At 39.8% G+C, this 21,320-nt stretch overlaps 1 protein-coding gene across 3 annotated transcripts in view; it reads right to left on the reverse strand.

Annotated features, from left to right (window-relative positions):
- FAF1 (Fas associated factor 1) overlaps positions 1–21,320 on the reverse strand; it is a 344,159-nt gene that overhangs the window by 60,029 nt on the left and 262,810 nt on the right. For all 3 annotated transcript variants that reach the window (XM_053244221.1, XM_053244220.1, XM_053244222.1), the window contains one exon: positions 20,991–21,079. In XM_053244221.1, coding sequence (XP_053100196.1) covers positions 20,991–21,079 — 89 coding nt within the window. The remainder of the gene's footprint in view (positions 1–20,990; positions 21,080–21,320) is intronic.

The raw sequence follows: 21,320 nt of genomic DNA on the forward strand, positions 1-21,320 counted from the left end.
ATGAATAACATTGTAGTTGAATCCCACAAGTTTCCAACTGGTTTTACTTCTATTTTGTAAGCCCATTAATTTAAAAATCTATTACTTATATTTTATCGGGGTTGGGATCTCAGGGGTGGGGCCATTTATACAAAGCAAGTGTCAATTCTGCTTTTCCAACTGTTCTTTTACTTCTCTTTTGCCAGCACATTAATTTAAAAATCTATTACATACATTTTACAGCCTGCAATCTAAAAATATACATATATACAAAATGACACAGATAAGCAGCAGATGGGGGGGAAATGGCTGTGTGTAAATGAGCAATCATTAAAAAATATTGGGAAGAAAAAGGGTTGGGGTTGGAAACTCAAAACATAGAGAATGCCTTGATCATTTTAGATGCCTTTTTCAATGTAAAACTTTTTTTTTTTAATGGTGCAACCAAAGCTTCACAGTATTTTACATATGGCTGTACCATAGCATTATCATACATTCTGTTTTATTTTCAGTCTGTTTCCTAACAACACACTGATATTACATGTTCACTTCTGTGACACAGTAAGCTTACATTTTCAGTGAAGTCTCTATTATGCATTTTACAGAAATAATCTCACAGCTCTCTTTCATTCCCTACAAGCTATAATGAAGAGAAAATAGGTGTGTTGGGGTAGGTGGGGGCGGTTGTGTGGACATTTTAACCTCTCAAACTAGCAGAAGGCAGACAAAGCACAGCAGCACTATTTCCCCCTCCATCCCTGACTAAAGGTGAAACTCGGAAAATTAGAATATCGTGCAAAAGTCCATTAATTTCAGTAATGCAAATTAAAAGGTGAAACTGATATATGAGACAGACGCATTACATGCAAAGCGAGATAAGTCAAGCCTTAATTTGTTATAATTGTGATGATCATGGCGTACAGCTCATGAAAACCCCAAATCCACAATCCCAGAAAATTAGAATATTACATGGAACCAAGAAGACAAGGATTGTAGAATAGAACAATATCGGACCTCTGAAAAGTATACAGTGTACTGTGCTTGATTAGCCAGCAAACTCACCTGACCTGACCCCATAGAGAATCTATGGGGCATTGCCAAGAGAAGGATGAGAGACATGAGACCAAACAATGCAGAAGAGCTGAAGGCCGCTATTGAAGCATCCTGGTCTTCCATAACACCTCAGCAGTGCCACAGGCTAATAGCATCCATGCCACGCCGCATTGAGGCAGTAATTGCTGCAAAAGGGGCCCAAACCAAGTACTGAATACATATGCATGCTTATACTTTTCAGAGGTCCGATACTTTTCAGAGGGAAGGGGAAGAGGGAGTGGGGGAAGAAAGTGGGAAAGAGAGAAGTGATGAAGGAAGGAAGAAGAAAGAAAAAGGAGAAAGGAATGAGGGAGAGGGACAAAAAAAGGGGGGGAGGGAGGAGCACCCAGCCCCAAAGAGCGAGCCCGTTAAAGGAAAAAGAAAAAGAAAACAGAAAGATGGGAGTGAGAAGAGGTGGAATAAAGGAAAAAGACGGAGAGGGAGAGAGAAGAAAGAAAGGAAAGGAAACAGAGAAAGAGGGAGAGAAAAGGAAGGAGTGAAAGAGAGAGAGAGAGAGAAAGAAAAATGGAACGGAGGGCAAAAGAGAGAGGGAGAAGGAATAAAGGAAACAACAACAAAAAGGTACTAGCGCCCGTTATTTTAACGGGCTTAAAAATACTAGTGGGTAAATAAGGCTGCCAACACTTGTGCCCACCACTTGGGATTTGCCTCGATCATCTCAACTGGGATAAAATCAATTCCAGGGGCTTTGATTACTTGATTAAATGCCGTTAGGTCAGTGTCTGCTCTTAGTGACCACACAGATAGATTCTCTCCAGGATGATCTGTCTTCAACTTGGCTTTTAAGGTCTCTCGGTGGTGCATTCATTGCTGTCGTAATCGAGTCGTCCTCTTCTTCTCTTCCCTTCAACTTTCCCCAGCATTATGGACTTCTGAAGGGAGCTGGGTCTTCGCATAATGTGTCCAAAGTATGATAGTTTGAGCCTGGTCATTTGTGCCTCAAGTGAAAATTCTGGATTCATTTGTTCTATGATCCATTTGTTTGGTTTCCTGGCTGTCCATGGTATCCTCAAAAGTCTTCTCTAGTTTCTGTTTCCTAGGCCATATAGGCCGACTGTGTTTTCCTCCTCACCTTTTCCAACTTTGGCATTCCAGTCTCCAACCACCAGCATCACATCTTGCTTGCATGTTCTGTCAATTTCAGACTGAACTTGAACACAAAACTCATCAACTTCCTCTTCTTCTGCATCAGTTGTTGGGGCATAGACTTGAAGAACAGTCATGTTAAAGGGTTGTCCATGAAACCTAATTGACATCAGTCGGTCACTGACCGCATTGTAACCAAGTACTGTCATTGCTATATCCTTCCTGACTATGAAAGCAACTCTGTTCCTTCTTTGGTTTCCATGTCCTGAGTAGTAAACAGTATGGTTTTCTTACTTAAAGTGTCCCATTCCAGTCCATTTTAATTTACTGATGCCCAAGATGTCAATCTGTAGTCGATTCATTTCACCTTTCATTGTGTCGAGCTTTCCCATGTTCATGCTTCTTACGTTCAAGGTTCCCATTGTAATTCTGTCCTTGCAGCTTCGGATGTTCTTTTCCTGCACGGCAGCATCAGCTGCTAGATGTCCAAAAGGCTTTAGTCTAACCATGTCATAAACACCATCGGTACTCTGAGAGATCTCAGCTCTTCCTCAGTAGCATGTTGAGTACCATTTGACCTGACGAGCCCATCATCCGGCACTCCATCAACAATCATTCCATTTTGTCGATCCATGTGGTTTTCTTGGTAAAATACAGGAGTGGTTTACCATTGCCGCCTTCTTCATTATGAAATGATGCCTTTGCCGTTGTCACTGGAGTGATCGTCCACCTCCAGCACCTTCTTATATCACTGCTGCCCAATATAGGTGCCTGCTTGCTTTAGCTGGGCAGCTGGGATGACGCTTTGAGTGACCCTACTGGGAGTATACCTACCGGCATACTTCGCTCACCCCTCCCAAGAGCCAGCCACCCCCCGCCCGCCACCATGATGAGGCAGCATAGCAGGACTTGTGGGTGGGGGGTCCAGGGGCTTTACCACTCTTGAATTGATCAATAAGTTGTTTGGCCTCTGCAGTTGATACTGGGGGGGCAATTCTGAGTACTTTCGAGTGAGAGCTCTGATTCAGGGGTGGGATGATTGGCACTACCAAAAAGTGTGTTAAAATATGCCTCCCATACCTTAGCTTGAATGCAGCTAGTCAGGGAAATTGAGTCCTGACCAGAGCAACCTGAAATAATTCGCCAGAATAAAGAGTTTTTAAGTCTGGCCACGTCAATCAGCTGTTGTCAGGATTGCTCCAAAGTTTGTCTTATTTCTTGCCCAACAGTTATTTATACTGCCTTTTTGCATCCTTTAAAATCTGGCTAGACTCAGGAGAAGGATCCTATGTTGACCAAAAATGTCAATTAATTCCCTCTTTGCTGTGCAACATTCATAGTCAAACCAACCTTTGGATCTGAATCTATGCTGCGGTGATTTAGATGTACTCCTCATAACAAATGCCTGCAACTATTAAATAAGGATGTCATAGAGATCCAAGACAGAACTAGCTTCAGCAATCACCATTGCTAAGCTCAGCGAGGAACACTCTTCCGAGTTATATCAACTGCTCACTAGTTCACTAATTTGTCCACACCACCTAATTCTAAGGGGCCCAGCTTCCTCTAAGGCATCATATTGTTGATTGTAAGTGGCCTTGACATTGCTCACCAGGGGCTTACAGATGAATATCAATGGTAGGTGGTCACTTTCCAGTCTGACCACTACTTCGAAATGCGTAAGGAACTGGATCAAGTTACGGGAAATCAGCAGATATTTATTTTACATATTTTTATACCACCCAAAACTTATGTCTCTGGGTGGTTTACAACAAAATAAAAACAACATTAAAACATTAGTTAAAAACAAAATCAAGAAATTTAAAACACAACAATTTAATTTTTTTAAAACAATATTCTAAAACAACATTAAAAACAATCAAAACAGCATCAGTTAAAAGCCTGGGTGAACAGATATGTCTTTAAAGACTTTTTAAAAATTATCAGAGATGGGGAGGTTCTTATTTCACTAGGGAGCACATTCCAAAGCCTTGGGGCAGCAACGGAGAAGGCCCGTCTTGAGATAGACAATGGTAGACAATTTATAACCAGACCGGAATGTAAAGTGGCTCGGATAATCATCTGGTACTGCGCCATTCAGGATAAACAAATCCTGCGTATTGGCCAGATGAGCTAAACCAGCCACATTGCTTATTACATCCCTGGAAGTCCTAGGAAAGAGGGGTAAGCTAAGCTCATTCCCTGGTCGGCATTCATGGTAGGCTGAGAACAAGACAGCAGGGGTGTAACTACTATTAGGCAAGGGGAGGTGGCTGCCTGGGCACCCCCACACCTTGAGGGGGCCCCCAGAGGCAAGTCACATGACTATATATTGTGAAGTGTGTGTGTGTGTATCAGCGAGGGACCCGTTTTAAAATTTTGTCTCTGGGCCCACTCCAGCCTTGTTACGCCCCTGCAAGGCAGTATCACTGGCACCCATTCTAGGATTAAAATCTCCCCCTAAAATGATATATGTGGAGGAATACTTGTCTAAACATGTCTCAAGATACTGTTCCACTCGCTTCCAAAGACGTCTAACCTAAGCATGCAAGCATTGTGGAGGTAGATATAAATTAATGCACAATATATAAAGCTATCAAATCCCAAAAGCACTGTGATGACCCACTCTGCAAAAAAAGAAGAAGAAGAAGAAGAAGAAGAAGAAAGGTAATTTAGTAATCACAGCTTCTAGATCCAAGAAAATAAAAGACCTAGGCCTCCCATTGGTCTGCCAATTTAAATTATGCATGTTCTGGCTTGGACATGCATAATTTGAACAAGGATGATAATTAGGTATATAAACATCTAACATCCAAGTTTCCTGCATAAAAATAATATCAAATGGTGTTAAACTTTAAAAAGGTTAAATCTGAACTTTTTGATCTCCGCCCCATTATATTCCATGACAATTGACAATTCTGGGCAGTAGCTGGTGTCTCCCCTGCTAAAACCTCAACGGGAGAGCCACTGGGGGCACCTATTGAATTCACATGCAGGTCAGTTAGGGGCATTAAAGGCACTGGATGTTGGTTTGGCCCTAACATATATAGACTGAGGAAGAAGTTTCATAGCAGGAGGTACATCACAGGTTGTACACCCTGTTGTGTCAGCACAATACTAGTCTGGAATGCAAGCTCCCAAATTAGTGGGACTAGCTAGTACAACATCCTTGTGCTAGTGCAACACATCTGTGCTGGCACAGCATTAGTCTGGATGTTTAATCCAGACTAGATAGATGTCTGGGTGAGACAGTGGGGACCGTATGTGACCGTTTTTACAGAAAGGAAACAAAAACTAAGTTTCAGAAAATAAAACGTTACGTTCACAGCAGTATACACCTCCTCAACTTTTCTCACTGTAGACTCAAATTGCAAGATGGGTCTGAGAATTATGGCTAGTCTTCAATGGTTCCTGCTAACTTTCAAAGTGGTGATTGAAGGGGAAGAGCAACTGGTCCTGTACAACCCCAGCACAGTGGCTGTTTCTGGTGTCTACTTTGTGTGCTTTTTTAGACCAGGGCTGCACAACCTCAGCTGAGACTAGAAATCCCATCATTCCCAGCCACAGTGGCCAATAGTCAAGGATGATGGGAGTTGTAGTCCAAAAACAACTGGAGGGCCAAATTTATTCAGTCCTGTTTTAGATTGTGAGCTCTTTGGGGGCAGGGAATATCATTTATTAAATATTAAATAATAATAATAATAATTATTGTTGTTGTTGTTGTTGTTATTTCTGTGTAAACCACTTTGAAAACCTTTTTGTTGAAAACCAGTATATAGGTAATAATAATAGACCTCTGGACCAATTACATTGCAGATACAAGCAATTTTATAAGGGAATCAAGGCAACATGTAATCGACTAAATGATGGGAATCAAGAGACTACATGTTTACACATGGCACTAGAAACAAAAGAAACCACACTACACATCCTCTGCTTGCAAAGGATGAGAATCTATTTCAAAGACACTTGTGATTTTACTGAGCCACACCTGGAGTTAAAACTATAAAGGGCCTGCGGCTAATCATGAGAGTGTTAAGGTAAAAACAAGCAGCTTGTCTAAACAAAACAACATAATAGAAAATATTAATTTGATCCTCTGAGGATGACAGATATGTACATTTTATAACTTAATTCACAGAGGATAAGCCACAGAAAGAGTGCATGAAGTTTCTTTTTTAAAGCAGCCAAATGAAACTCATAGCTTTTAAAGCTCTTCTTACAATTTTGTAAGACCAACAATGTATTGGTTAATACATACCTTTGGTTGGTATTAACTTTTGAAAGGGAACCACTTTCATTCCAAAATGACTGCTTTTCCTAAATAAGCCAATTTGATTGTGTGTGTGTGCGTGCGTGCGCTAAGGTTACAATTTGTTTTGTTTTTGTTTTTACTGGTGTCAAAGTTTAGAACTGTTACGATGACTTAAAAAAATTTTTTTTTATGACAAACATATTTTTGTGAATCTATATATTGTTACTATGCAAGTGGCAGAAACGGATGAGATTTGTTGGGCTTGGTGAACCCCCCCACCCATAACACACACACAAGAATCTCAGCAAATACTTTGTATAGGAAAAGAACCAAAGTTGGAGTGAACTTTCTTAAGGTTACTTAGGAAATTATCAGGTAGTAAAATTAGCAGCTATGAATCACTGGCTGGACCAGAAAATGTGACTTAAGTAGAACCGGGTGACTTAAGCTGTGGATTGAAAAAACGAAAATAGTACTCAAGAGAAGAACGAAAAATATAGAAAATATAGAATTATTCCAAAATGAAAATAGTTTGCTTTAACAATAAAGCTAAGAGTTTTAGATGGACTGTTGGGGGACATCAAGTCGAACAAGCAAAGCAAATAAAATATCTTGGTGTGATATTTCAATATAACAACAGGCAACGCGCCCATGCTAGAATGGTTTCTGATCTGGCTCAACGAAGCGCGGTAGCTATTCTGAGATTTCACCATGCGCAGGGCGGAGGATATATTCCTGCCGCCATTAAATTGTTCCTTGCTAAAACTGTCCCGCAACTTTTGTATGGAGTTCAATTGGGCCCCTTTGATAGTTTTATGCCCCTAGAGCGGGTACAGTCGGGCTTTATAAGAGCGCTTTTTGGTACATCTAAATGCACCCCTAATGTGGTGCTACGACAGGAGGCTGGGTTGTGGAGGATTGAGACCAGGGCATGGTTGCAGATTATCTTCTACTGGCTGAAGCTTCACCTCTAGCCAGTGGGACTTGTGCCTGGATTTCTTTCGGCGACACCCTGGCCTATTTGGCTGGTAACGATAATGGATAAACTTTCCAGTATTGGCCTAGATCCTGAATTTTTATTAGAAACTGACCTAGTGAATGCAAAAAAATTAGTTCGTCAACGTCTAAATGATATGGAGTTTCAGAACCAGTTGGCTTGTCTGCCAGCATTTTACAGTCAGTTTAAGGCCAGGGTGGGTTTTTCCCCGGCTTCATATTTGTCTATCATAACTGTCAGAAAGTTCCGCTGGGCTTTTTTCCCTTGTGCCCTTGTGGTTTGGGTGAACCTGAATCAATCGCTCACATTTTATTACGCTATAGATTCTACAGTAACATTAGATGTCATTTGATTCTGCCACTTCTTTCTAGGTTTCAACATCAATCAGATGATTTTCTGGTGAAATTTTTACTTGAAGATAATGTATTTTGCATCTCTCATGTTGTAGCAAAATTTTGTTACATCACAATTAGAATTCGTAGTTCATTGATTGATGCTAAAGTTAATGACTGAGTTAATGATGAATGCTTGAATTTATTCTTTGTGTTGTTGTTTTGTTTTGGCCATTGGCCGTAAATAAAGTATCTATCTATCTAGAATACATAAGATATACTCCATTCAGCTTAGCTTGGGTATTTGTTAAGTTGAAATTTGCTTTGAACCTGGATTATCATTTTTTTACTTTAATAAATTTTTAAACTTTTTAATAAACACCTTGCAAAATCAAACGTAATGGTGAACTTTTCATTATGGTATAATTATGGATTTATGTATTGCTGGAAAGTGTTTGAAATATGGCTATATATATTCTTCCCTAGAAACAATGGCCCACATGTTGTGTAGGCTTATGTTGGTTTTTCTGATTGACCATGCTGCTTCAGGCATCTACGGAAGCACAAGTGGCCCTGCACAAGGTGGTCTCTCTGAAGTCGCTGGTTTGCAACTTTAAGTACGTACATATTCGTGCAAGACTGTGGGGTGAGCAGTGCAGGCCAATCTGAGCAGTGCAGGCCAATCAAAAACGGCAGCATAAGCCTATGCAACATGTGAGCCACAGGATAAAATGTCAGGTTTCCCAATAGATTTATAAAAACACAGACAAAGGTTCTCTAATATTTTTAAATAAAAAAATACATTAAGCAAGCTCATGAGCAAATATCTGTTTGGGATGAAAACTGAATTTGAATGATCCAATGACAGTTTGTAAAATAAAAGGTTTGAGTGGTAAGTTTTACTATTTACAATTAAGTTTAGCTTAGATAATTCAAGATGTAACCACCTAAGAGCAAACAGGAGAGAAGTCTTCGAACAGCAGAGCATTAAAAGATAGAGAGTTCATGTGCAATCTAGCACTGTAGCAGCAAAACTGAAAGATTTTTTAAAATTAAAATTCCAATAGTAATTAACACTGTGCTTGCAGAAGAGAGTGGTGTTTTGTAAATTTTTGGTCATGCAAGGAGGGGGTGATTTTCAGAGATCTCCTCTTCCCTCTACAGCTTCGTGTGCCTCCCCAAAATATGCTCCTCAAGGACATATTGGTGCAAGGCCTAGCTGTCTGCAGAGGGAAGTGGGGACTCACCAAAAATTACCCCACCCCATTTGCAGAACAAAAACACTCTTCCATAAGCATGATATTAGTTTGAATGTTGGTCAATGTTTATTCTTGTATGCCTTTTTCTATGCTGTAACACTTTTGTTTGGCTACATAATTTCATAATTAAACAAATGGTTTCAAAGCTCACCAGCACAGTGAGAAAAAAGAACCTAATGTTGGCCAGGATCCAAAGAACTTCTTTAGGTACACCCACAGGCTTAAGTGTGCCCAGTGGGGTTTTTGCTCTTTTTTCTTTTTACAATAGACCCTTGTGCCATATCACAAGCTGCTTTTGAACATCCCTTCAGTCCCAGAAGTGGGTTTTTCATGTGGTATTAGGACCTATTGTTTAACATACACACGCCCAAGGCCCTCCTGAGCATACAGAACCAGTTGAGTGGAGCTTTGGATCCCAACCATTTTACAGTGGGACTCTCTTCTCTAAAACAAACATATAAAGAGAAAACAATTATAGAACAGGTCCAAAATCTCTCCTTTCCCTACCTCTATCTACATCTGTACCTTAGATTTAAATGAAATGAGGGACAGATGTCAGGTTCTGTACTGCAAGTTGGGTAGAATATACTGACATTGGTATTTGTACATGATGCCCAATACTGGCATGTGTGTTTCAACAGCAGAATTTGGGCTTGCACGTATTCCTGGGACTCTGCTGGCTTGGCTGAACCACAAGTTTATTGTGATGTGTGTGAGAGAGACTATTTGTAAAGTATAATATTTATATGGAAAAACACACAATGTATTCAGACTTCCATTCATATAATGGTGCTGAAACTGTGATTCAAACAAACCAGCATAGACATTGAATACAAAATGGAATGCTATCCTTAAAAGTAAATGAATGGTAGAGAAGACTTTTTAGAAGTAATTTCTTTGTGGAATTAAAATGGTTTAGCTTTCTTTTCAAGTTACTATTTTTTTCATTCTAGACATATACTTAAAGTGCAATGTAATTCACACTGTAAAGTTATGGAAAACCAGTTCTTCCCAATGCACAACCTAAGTGCCCCAGATATGCCTCTCCAAACTTTTGTCAGTGTTTGTCTCATTTCCACAGTAGTAAATAATGTTTCTCAGAAGTAAAATATCAGCTGATGAGAAGTCAATACAAATAGAGATTGTCAAATAGGATTTGCACAAATAAAGGGAGCTTTTCTTAAGCAATTGTAGGACAACGTATATCCACCATGAAGTCTTATCCTAAAGCAATGAGGGTTAAATGTTGCATAACCAAAAATAAAATAAAATACTATGTTAGACCTACTGTTACTTAAATAAAAAATGTGGACAAGTCAAGCCAGCTGTGTAACAGTCAATGCTTTTACAGTAATAGATTTTGACAGCAAAAATAAAAAGAATGCATTATCGAGATATCATACAATGGGTCCTGTCAGTACAGAGGAACTCCACCCTGTATAAGCTTGTCAAAAAGTGTTACTGTAATCCATTGAGAAGACTCTTCCTCAGGCAAAAGGAAAAAATGTGCAAGGGAGGCTCAGAACAGGTGTGTTGAATTGTAATATCATTATTTAATCACAGATCTCTTCTCATTAGTTTCATATGTGACAAATTTAGGCTCTGTTCTTGCCTATCATGCAATGCTAGAATCATCAATCAGCAGTCCCGTTAAAAGCCAAGTATAAACAATGAAGCTGAGGACATGTCTTTTTAACACTGTACACTCCTCAAACACAAAAAGCTTAAAAATGACAGCCATTTCCCTTGGAGCTCCCAGCTACGTCCTACCCATTAATGCTTTTAAGAATGGAGGACATTATGTTGCCCGACACTGGCAATGAAGACCATAAACATTTAAACATACTGTTAACATACTCAAAAATTCGGGGAAACCATGGTTGTGAGGCTGAAAACTCTTGTGAATAACTCATGATGGCAAGATAGCATTTATATAAAATACAGACTCATCTGAATTTTAAGCATCTGGACCTGCACTTTTATCAAAACTGAGTAGTATCTCCCATACATCATTGTCCAGATGCAGTAAATTTTAAAAAAGCATTCCATTTGCTAGCAATCACTATACCTTAACTAACTCTGCTAAACTCCCAAGACTTGCTTGCAAATAGCAGAGGACACAGTGTCACCAAGCCAGAACTGGTCCTACCATGAAGCCGGGTAATGTGGAATGCTTTAGGTAGCAGACTGTGAGTGACAGATTTCGAATTAGGTATTAAGTAACTTATAACAAAAAGTTGAGAAATAATGGCAGTTGCATAGGAAATACCTTAGAAGAGGAAATGCCGCTTCTAAGATTGAATGTGCTGCTTCACATGGTTGGTCATCATAAAGCACCAGTAGGAGATGGATACCATCTTAGTAGATGTGTTCCATTATTTGAGGGCAAGGGAGAGAGATGGGGCAGGGTTCAGCAAACAATTCCTGTCATCAGCAGCTACTATTTTCAGTTGTGGTGACCAGATTCCTTCCTATTATAGGGGGCAGCTGAAAGAAAGCTGAGCCTGATGACATATTGGTCTGCACAAATTCAAATAAACATCTTTCAGTATTTTAGAGATAAGTGCAGAAAGCCCTAGTACCATTTTGTATTAAGTAGCACAAGTGGTTAGGTCATTTCCTTGTTGGTCCAAGTGAATGACTGGCAGAGTGAAGAGGCAATGCAGCTTTGTCATGTGCAACAGGAAAATTTAACATTTTTGCTACCCTAGTATTCCCATATCCCTTTAAAAAAATGTGTGAGTGAATCTTTGTAAGTTGGGAACTTTATGGATTAAGTCTTACTATCTTTTAAGGTCTAGAACCAAATAAGTACAGCAGTGGTTCAAAATGTGCAGTAAGGCTCCCTAGAGACATGCAAATATATGCTGCCAAGGCAGGTATGAACATTTCCCTGGCCCTTCCCAATATATATGCTTTGGTTGGGCCATGTCATATTGACCATACCAGATCAATATGGACCTGTCCTATATTGTTTATCAGTGCCGGGACACCAGTGGAACAATCTATTTTATTTATTCCCACAGAAAACAGAACAAGAAGTATATTTAATCTTGAGGAAAGCCTCTGCCTGAGGCAAGGAACTATTTGACCTGACTTCACCTTGTCAGCCTTGCTCCCACTGCCTTGCCACAGTCCCACTTAGGGGGCGAAGCATGCTGATACCATCCTTTTCCTTCTTGCCTCTTCCTCCTGGGTGTAGTAGCAAGCATCTGCCTGGCAAGTAGGCAAAGTGCACCCAGGAAAGACAAGAGGGAAGGGGGATGGCATCAGCATGCTCCACGCCCAGAGTGGGGCTAATCTAAGGGCAGGCTGAGCATACCCTGGGAGGTGAAGAGGAAAGGATGACGGTGGTGGCGGCAGCAACAGACCAGCAGACAGCAGGGGGGCTTGCACTTCTGGGGTGTGAGCAGGTGGGGTGGTGCAGCATGAGTTGCCCACACTTGCTTCTCCACAGTACACTTGTGTCAAGGCCATCACCTCATGAATGAGTTAACCCTGGCTATGAATCCTTCAGTCATTTATTATGGTTGCCTCTGGGCTAAGGACAGTAGTGGACATTAATACACAAATCCCATGTCTTACATTTAGCTTTAATTACTGTTAGTGAGGCTAGAAGAATTGTATTCGTTCCCAAGGAGATTTACCATAACAAAATTGTGAAAAAACCCTGCCCTATAGCATGAGAACTACTAGAGGCACCATGTTAAATGCGATATTATATAACTGATTATGTTTTGCTTTTTTAAGCATGGATTTCAAATACGCATATTGGCTCATTACTCATTTTTAAAAACTGAAATAAATCTCATTTATACTCCAAACCGTCTTTTGTGCCTCCATGTACAATAACACTATACATATTGACTTTCAAAAAAACCACCAAAAGAACTTTCTGTTTATTTTTTAATGGTTTATGATGACTTACTGTTGCTACTAAAAAAAAACAGTAACAGAAACCGGAATCTGTATCCTGCTTGCTATTGTCTCATTTTGAAAGAACATTCATGTAAAAACATTGTGGTCTTCTTTAAAGAAAATAGTTGCTATTTAAACACAAGTTGTCAGGGACAAGGTGTATTTAAAAAAGGTTACATGTTAATTGTCAAGCCACTAAAAACAATATTTTGTTTCACATGCCAACGCCTCTTCTTAAGTACATAATGTACAGATTTCTATTGCACCCTCCCTGTTTGGCATATTACTTTACCTAGTGCATTAGCCAGAAATGTAAGGTTACTTTCCCCATATTCAACAGTACTTTGAGGAATGATGCTGGGCCATGAACAGAACCTGAAACGTGCTGAGTCTGCATGTTCCCTTCTTCCCATCCTCATACCTTTAATGTTTTGTAAACCACCCAGAGAACTTGCATTTTGGGCGGTATAGAAATGTATTAAATAAATAAAATAAAATACCTCCTCAGTTTCTGCCACTGTGGAATCCTGATTTAGTTAGGGTTAGGGTTAAAACCCAACTCCATGTGTCATCTGAACCTGGGTGTTGTGGCTTAACTGAAGTTTTACAAACCATGATAGAAAACAGAGATTCAACTTTGGTTTCCCATCATGGTTTATAACAGCTCTGGGGACTGGATTACACGCAGTGGTGTCAACTGGGATTTTCCCACCATAGTTCTACACTAGAATTAAGAGCTAAGGAGAGCAGAATGGAGCAAGTTGATGGGCTTGGAAAGCTCCTAGTCAGATCCACAACCCAACAAACTTGGGTCATCTGAATCAGCCCACTGAGTTCAATGATAGTTTAACAAAAACATGATGCTTATTGGTGATTTTGCATGTTCAAATAAATAGCAACTAGGTATGTACAAGAAGTGCAATTCGGATGCCAAATCACAGCAGATCCCTTTAACATGGAGGAATTACACATCCCCTTTAACAAAGAGGAGAGCAGATCCATACCTGCCCCTCCACCACTCGCTACCACTTCCTTAATCGTGATGCCCTCCACAGCTATCATTGCATGTCGGCAGCACTCTCCCCCAGCTGCCCCTGTGCAATGCTGGCACACAAATGGCTTCTGTGCATGAGTGGAGATTCTCTTTATTTAGCAAAGGAGAACAATTGGCCCTATCCATCCCCAGCACAGCATCCCTCCAGTGGCGGTTGCTGGAGTCTATCTTATTGTATCTATCTTTTGTAGATTGTGAACCCTTTGGAGACAGGGAGCCATTTTATTTATTTTATTTATTTACTATGTAAACTGCTTTAGGAACTTTTGTTGAAAAGTGGTATAGAAATATTTGTTGTAGTCATACAGCTTGACTTAGATAAGTGGAGAAAGATATGTCGACATCTCAGTCAATCTAACTAAGAAGCGTATAAACTTCCCATAGCTATCCAATTAGCAGTGGCCCGCCATGGCTTATCATAGACAGCTGATTCAGATCATATATCTGAGCTGGCCCCACCCACATGCAATTAGGAATTTGTGCACTTACATCCTGCTCCCTATCCTAGCGTATTGTTTCCCTTCTCCTAATCACATGAAGGGTGGTTTGTTTGAACTGCCCCTTCACACACTATTTAAATACTGTATAAAGTAGTATTTAAATTCGGGGGTGGTTCATCCAAATGGACCCTTGTAATAATAAGAAGGGGAATGATACACCAGGACAAAATTATGTACATAGGAGGGCTGGTATGGAGCAGCTACTCCCAAAAGATTTGAATCTGCACAAAGCCTTGTCTGAAAATTTCTAGAACTCAGCCTAAAGACTTCTAGTGTGAGCTCCACTCTTCCACAGCAAGTACACATGCCTAAATGCATGTGACTCACACCTCCATCCACGGTTACCTCTAAACTATGACAATGGAACATGAAAGGCAGCAAACAATTTGAAAGCAGCAGCTGGTGCAGGGGAGTAAGAAGGTTATGTGACTGCACAGATTTAAGAAGCAGGTAAGCAACTTTGTGGTCTCTGTACAGACTCACCTACAGGAGACTAGCAATCTACCTTACCTGGAAGGAAGGTGCAATGGTAGAATTACCACTTTCATCAGAGTGAATTCCTAGACACAACCATCAAAAGTGAAGGGGCACAGATTTAAAAACCCTACTATTTTGACCGAAATAGGAAAGAGTGCTCAATAGGGGAGCTTGGCAGTAGGGATTTGCATGAACCAGTCTGGCATCTTCTTAGGGAAGCATCCAACTGTTTCGGGTGCCCACAGCTGAATCAGTTCAGTGGGGTGGAAAACAGTTCCCATATCTAGGAAGTAAGCAGGTCCTTACTTGCTCCACTGCCACCCCACCGTTTTAATGGGCTTGGTACTCTACCAAAGGCTGTGCATGGCTGTGGTGCTGTTCCCTGCAGCCTGTGTGTGGCGTTGGCACACACATGGCTGCGGCATGCAGAGAACAGTGCCGCAGCCGTGCACAGCCTTTGGTAGAGTGAGCGCCATGGTAGAGTGAGCGCCGCTAAAAAGCGGTGGGGCAGCAGTGGAGCCAGTAAGGACCTGCTTACTTGCTTCTTAAGGGAACTGCTCTCTGCCTGCGGCTACCTGAACCTGTTCGGGCACATCATACTTAGCAGTTGTTTCACGTATTTTTGCCTACAGCATTCTTTGCACAGGAGAAGGTTAGGAGTGTTTTACCTCAATATGCCCAAATCAAACGCAATGCCACTAGAGAAAAGGTAGCTGTGTCTATCTATATACTTCACAACTAAATCCAAAGGCCCACTACTACCCTCCTTCACTAACTCTAGAGATGATCCAGAAAGGAGAGGAAGGAGTTTACTGAGTCATATAGAGAGAGCCAGCTTAGCCAGTTGGCAGACCTGGTGCCAAAAACGGTAAGAATATTGGGCTTTAAAACATTTTGACAACATATAGCTACAATGCCTAGAGAGAAGCACCAGAAAAATGGGTAAAATGTTGGACAGCACAGGTAGGTGGAAAGCAGTGATAGCTGTCAAGTCGATTCTCAGAGTGGAGGTACTAAGTTCCAAGTCCTTTAGAGAAGGAGGTATCAGCAGATGAGCAATACGAAAACTAGCATTAGAACAAACTATGGGACACAGCAAAGGCAGAGGATTTTGTTCACTTGTGACCTTAGGAATGGTGTATAAATGGTTTCCTGAATTCAAGAAGCATGTTTTGTAGGGCTGGATTCAGACTATTTAAGGCAGAATCATCCAAGTAGTCAGGTTCAGAGTCTGGACATCTGGGCAGAAAATTCAGCCTCCTTCATGAGATAGAAGGTGTAGGACCGTAAGGAGATAGTGTAGTGTCCAGGATCCCAAACTACCATTTGAGCAAGTTAAGTTTCCTCTACTGTGATGACAGCAAGATCTGGCACACTGAAGTCAGTGTGATGACAGCAAGAACTGGCAACCAGTAACCAATCATCTGTATATAGGAATATCATCACACAGTGCCAATGGAGATAAGCAGCAATCACTACCACACATTTGGTATATGAGAAATGGTAGACAGACTGAAAAGAAGGATTTTGTACTGGAATGCATAAGTGCTGATAGTAAAACAAAGGTGCTTCCAGACCTGAGATCTTATGGGTATATGAAAGTGGGCATCTTTTAAGTCTACCAAAGCAAACGACCCATCCTGGTACAGCAAGGAGAGTATGGTGAGAATGGGAAACATCTGAAATTTTCATGAGGAGATAAAAATATTTGCATCTCTGAAACAGGATGTGGTGAAGTCCTCCATCCCTTTTGAGGACTGTGTGAAGTAGCGAGACTAGAACTCTCAGCTTACTTATGCAGGACAGGTAAATAGTCTCACAAAGTGATGAGAAGACTAGTAGATTAAAAGTGTTGAACCTACTTGGTAAAGTCCTGATGCAGGAGTCTACCTTGTGTTATTCACCAAGAAACAAAAGATAGTGCTTATGACCACCAGTAGTAGAGAGCTCACCATGAAGGTCTGTCACTTTTTAAAATAAGTCATTAGTGTCCTAAGTCCACAGTGACAGTAGGAGGGGACAGAAGCAGAAAGGGTGTAAATGAAAGAAACATGCAAATGAAGAAAAAGAAATATGAGAAAAAAGAAATAGGAAATACAAATTAAAATAAAGAGATGGAAAGAGGCCAAACTTGCTTGGATAAACCAAAAGAAAGTTCTTCATGATCCTATTGCTGTGGTTGTTGAAGAACTGAGGGAGGAGGTGAAGGGCCATACTAATCAAGGCACATGTACTTTCGGCAGAGAGGCAGGGTTCATGACAATATTCTAGAGACTAAGTTTTAGAAAGTTACAATTAAATTCTGCATAGGTGCATATCCTATAGGTCTGCCTGCACAGAGACTACAAAGAAGAACAAGAAATGGGGCTGTGGATTTGGGCATATGAATCTATTATTTTATTTAGTTAGTTAGATTTATATGTCGCCCTACTCCCATAGGACTCAGGACGGCTTACAAGCAATAACATACACATACACATTATGGTAAGAACCTCACCATTATGCTGGTACATCCATTAGTTTCCACCAACAGAAGTATATATAAAGATAGCAACCACAATCTTTAAACTTGCATGCGAAAATAACATTACAGGGAAACCTCGCTATTCGCAGACTCACCAACTGCATTTTCGAGTATCTGTGGGTGTCTAATTGACACCCGATTTCATTATCCGTTGATATTAAAGGGTTAAAACCCATGTATCCATGATTTCATTCCAGGAGCCATTTTGTGGATAATTTCTGTTAAAAATGGCATTTCCCCCATGATTTTTCATAGTTTTTGGAAGGCATTTCGCTGCTTGGAGGCATTGCTGAGCACAAGGAGGATACAAGGAGATCCCATAGAGCAAAGTACAGTTGTTTTCCTGCCCATTTTCCATCTTTTTGGGGACATCTTTTGCCCTCTTTATTGAAGTCCAGGAACCTAACCTCCCCTTTCCCCATAGATATAATGCCTCATTACAGTTTCGTTATTCGCGGTAGTAGGCGAGAAACAGAACCCGCGCGAGTAACAAGGTTTCCCTGTACAATCTGGCTATTTGTGACTGTTGTGTCATTGTTTAGTATGACTGGAATTTTTTTTTTTTAAAGAATATATAAATTAATCTCTTCACACGTTGCTGTTAAAATGCAATATAATTTTCAATTATATCATGCCATGGATTTTAATCTTCTAACCCTCATAATTAAAATTTCTATTGAGAATTGAAAGGAATTAAAATCATGTTCATTGTCAATGAGTTATGGAGAAACAAGTAAATAAAAAAACTTAAGTGGTAGCTATGCATGCACATAGCATACATTCACATTATTACACAATATAATCAGTAAATCTTGTACTAATGAGACACAAGATTTAAATGGCTGAATAATGTATTTAGTGACTTATTGTCAATCAATGTCTCTACACCCAGGATAACAATAATCTTGAATGGCAACACACCTATTATTACAAATTCCTAACTAAGTACTTCATTACTTGCAAATGTCACTCTCAATTTATAGAGTAACAGATAAACATCTCACTACTGTACCTGGCTTGTGTCTACTTTTTGTGTAATTGAAACATTGACAGCTCTGGAAAACTTTAGACTTCCACTTGCTCATTTTAGTTTATATGAAAGATACCTTCATGCTAGCAGAGAATTTTATTTCATTTTTAAGTCTGCTTTGCTAGAGGAGTAAAGTACAGGTAGATCTCATTATCTGCATTCCCAACAATTTCCACAGATAAAAAGTGATTGAGTGAATGAGAATTGTGAGTTAGGTAACTGGACAGCAGAAAAAGTAAGAAAAGAGGTGAAAAATGGCAGAAATAATTAAAATAAAGTGCTGTACCATGCTCTGTGGGTCTCCATATGTCCAGCAGTGCCACCCCAAACTGCCAATTTGTCCAATTTTCCATGAAAAATAAGTTATTTTTTAAAAAAAACAGAAGGGCCGCAAAATGACTCATTTAAGCCAAATGGCAGCCAGAAATAACCTCGGAGGTCATTTCCGGCCACTTAGGAACCGCAGATACACGGGTTTTAACTCTCTTGTATCTGTGAATATTGGGGTCGGGTGTATGTTTTCCAATTGCAGATACACGGAACCAGGAATAGCAATACAGTAAATAATGAGGTTTGCCTTTATGTTTGAAAATGGGGGGAGGGGATATTGATCATTTTTTGTCGTGTAAAACCAAAACTCAAAAAGAAAAATAAGAGAGAATGCCAAGAATAATACCCATATATAATTTATATAATGAACTGTTTTAATAATTTGAATGATCTGCCCTAACCATAAAAAGAGATCTATGCTATAACCAGTCTCTTATTCCAGAATAGCTCCATTATTCAATTATATTTTGTTCAAGTTAGCACTCTTATTATATTCAGTTTTCTGAATAAAATAAAATATGAGGCAAAATTTTAGATAAACAATGATATACTTTAATAAAGTAATAATATATAATAATAAATGCATAATTATAATTATAATTTAGTAATAAAATTAACCTTTTAAGTCTGCAGTCTCAGTAGCAAGCATGAAATGTACCCTTTGCTAAGCAGGGTCTACCCTGGTTGCATATGAATAGGAGACCACATGATTTATTACTGTAAGATATTCCCCTTAAGGGATGGAACCACTCTGGGAAGAGCATCTGCATGCTTGCATGCAGAAGATCCCAAGTTCCCTCCCTGGCATCTCCAAGATCCCTGGCATCTCCAAGATAAGGCTGAGAGAGATTCCTGCCTGCAATGTTCGAGAAGCTGCTTCCAGTCTGTGTAGACAATACTGAGCGAGATCGACCAATGGTCTGACTTGGTATGTGGCAGCTTCCTATGTCCTATGTCTTCTCTTAAAAGAGCACTTCTGTTGCAGGAATACACAATTTCCCCCACAGTCAAACATAATATTTCGTCTTTAGCAGAATGTGTGCTGTGAAGAATGTGACTGCACGGAGATCGCAGGTGCCTGTCTGACAGTACTTACAACATAGGAACACAAGGAGCTGCCTTATACTGAGTCAGACCATTGGTCCAGCTAGCTCAGTATTGTCTATCCTGACTGGCAGTAGCTCTCCAAGTTTCCCAGAGATACCTCAATATGCAAAGGATTAAAGCTGAGACCTTCTACATGCAAAGCAGATGCTCTACCACTGAGCTCTACACCATCCCCAAAGTTTGTTTGTTTTTTAAACACAGTATTAGTTAACATCACTGGGCACAGTATCACAACTCCTTTCCCCATGCCATTTTCTGACTTTTTAAATTGTGTGTTTTACTACTACTTCTTATCAGTTTAGAAGTTCAGGATTCCTTTGCTGGGGAAGTTCAGAACAAAGAGTTCATCTAGTCCTTTTAAAAAAATAGTGAAGATCTACCAGATTTATCTTCCCTTGTAGTACATTGTACAGGAACCTTTCTCTCACACTTTTTTTTAGTTCTTTAACACTACGGAATCACTTTTTCAGCACTGACTTGCACATTTGTCCTGACTTTTTCTTCTTCATTTTTAAAACAAAGTTTAGAACTGTCTTTTAAAACAAAGTTGGAAATGGTGATCCTTGCTACAGCAAGGGTACCCACCTCCCATTACATGGAGATAGGGTATCATGCTATTATTATTTCTACTAGTCCTACTCCTTTTCCTCTGTCCCAAACCTGTATGTAGCCTGGTGCATTAAAAAAATAAGATTTCATCACTTTTTTTCAAGCCATTGCCAGTGTCAGCCCCTAGATTTCTGCATATCAGGCTGTTGTTAAAGATACAGGACCAGCACTAGTAAAAACAAAAACAAAACAAATGTTTTGTTATAATTGCAGAAGCCCTGTCCCTCTTAGCATCTGGTCACTGGAGGTAAATTGGAGCTAGCGGAGAACTAGCACTATGAAAAGAATTAAGTAGTTGCGAATTAAGTAGTTGCAGCTCCTGAGTAACTTAGTCTGAATGTCAGCCAGTGATTTTTTAATTGTTTGGAAAGGCCCTTACTCTAAATCGACTAGGCATCTGAAGTGATATTCAGCTCTCACCTCATCCTTTATGTCTTCTTGCTGCTGAGCACTGAAGATCTCCATTGCAGCCATCAGCCTCATCATTAGCTCATCCACTGTTGTGTTACCTAGCAACAAAGAAAGATAGCTGAACTCCATAATATTAAAGTTATTTTAAAAAACCAAAAAGTCATTCTAGAATTAATCCAAAAGAATTACCTAGGGCATTTTTTGTTTTTTTTAAAAAGGCATAATAAGAAAATGTGATTAGCTTCTTAGAATGTGTTTAACTTTATAGAGCTTTTTAAAAGTTTCTAAATATTTGACAAGTAAAAATGCAAGTCTATATTAAAACATTTGTTTCTGGAC

This window comes from Hemicordylus capensis, chromosome 4, assembly GCF_027244095.1.
Source record: "Hemicordylus capensis ecotype Gifberg chromosome 4, rHemCap1.1.pri, whole genome shotgun sequence".
NCBI classification, from domain to species: Eukaryota; Metazoa; Chordata; class Lepidosauria; order Squamata; family Cordylidae; genus Hemicordylus; species Hemicordylus capensis.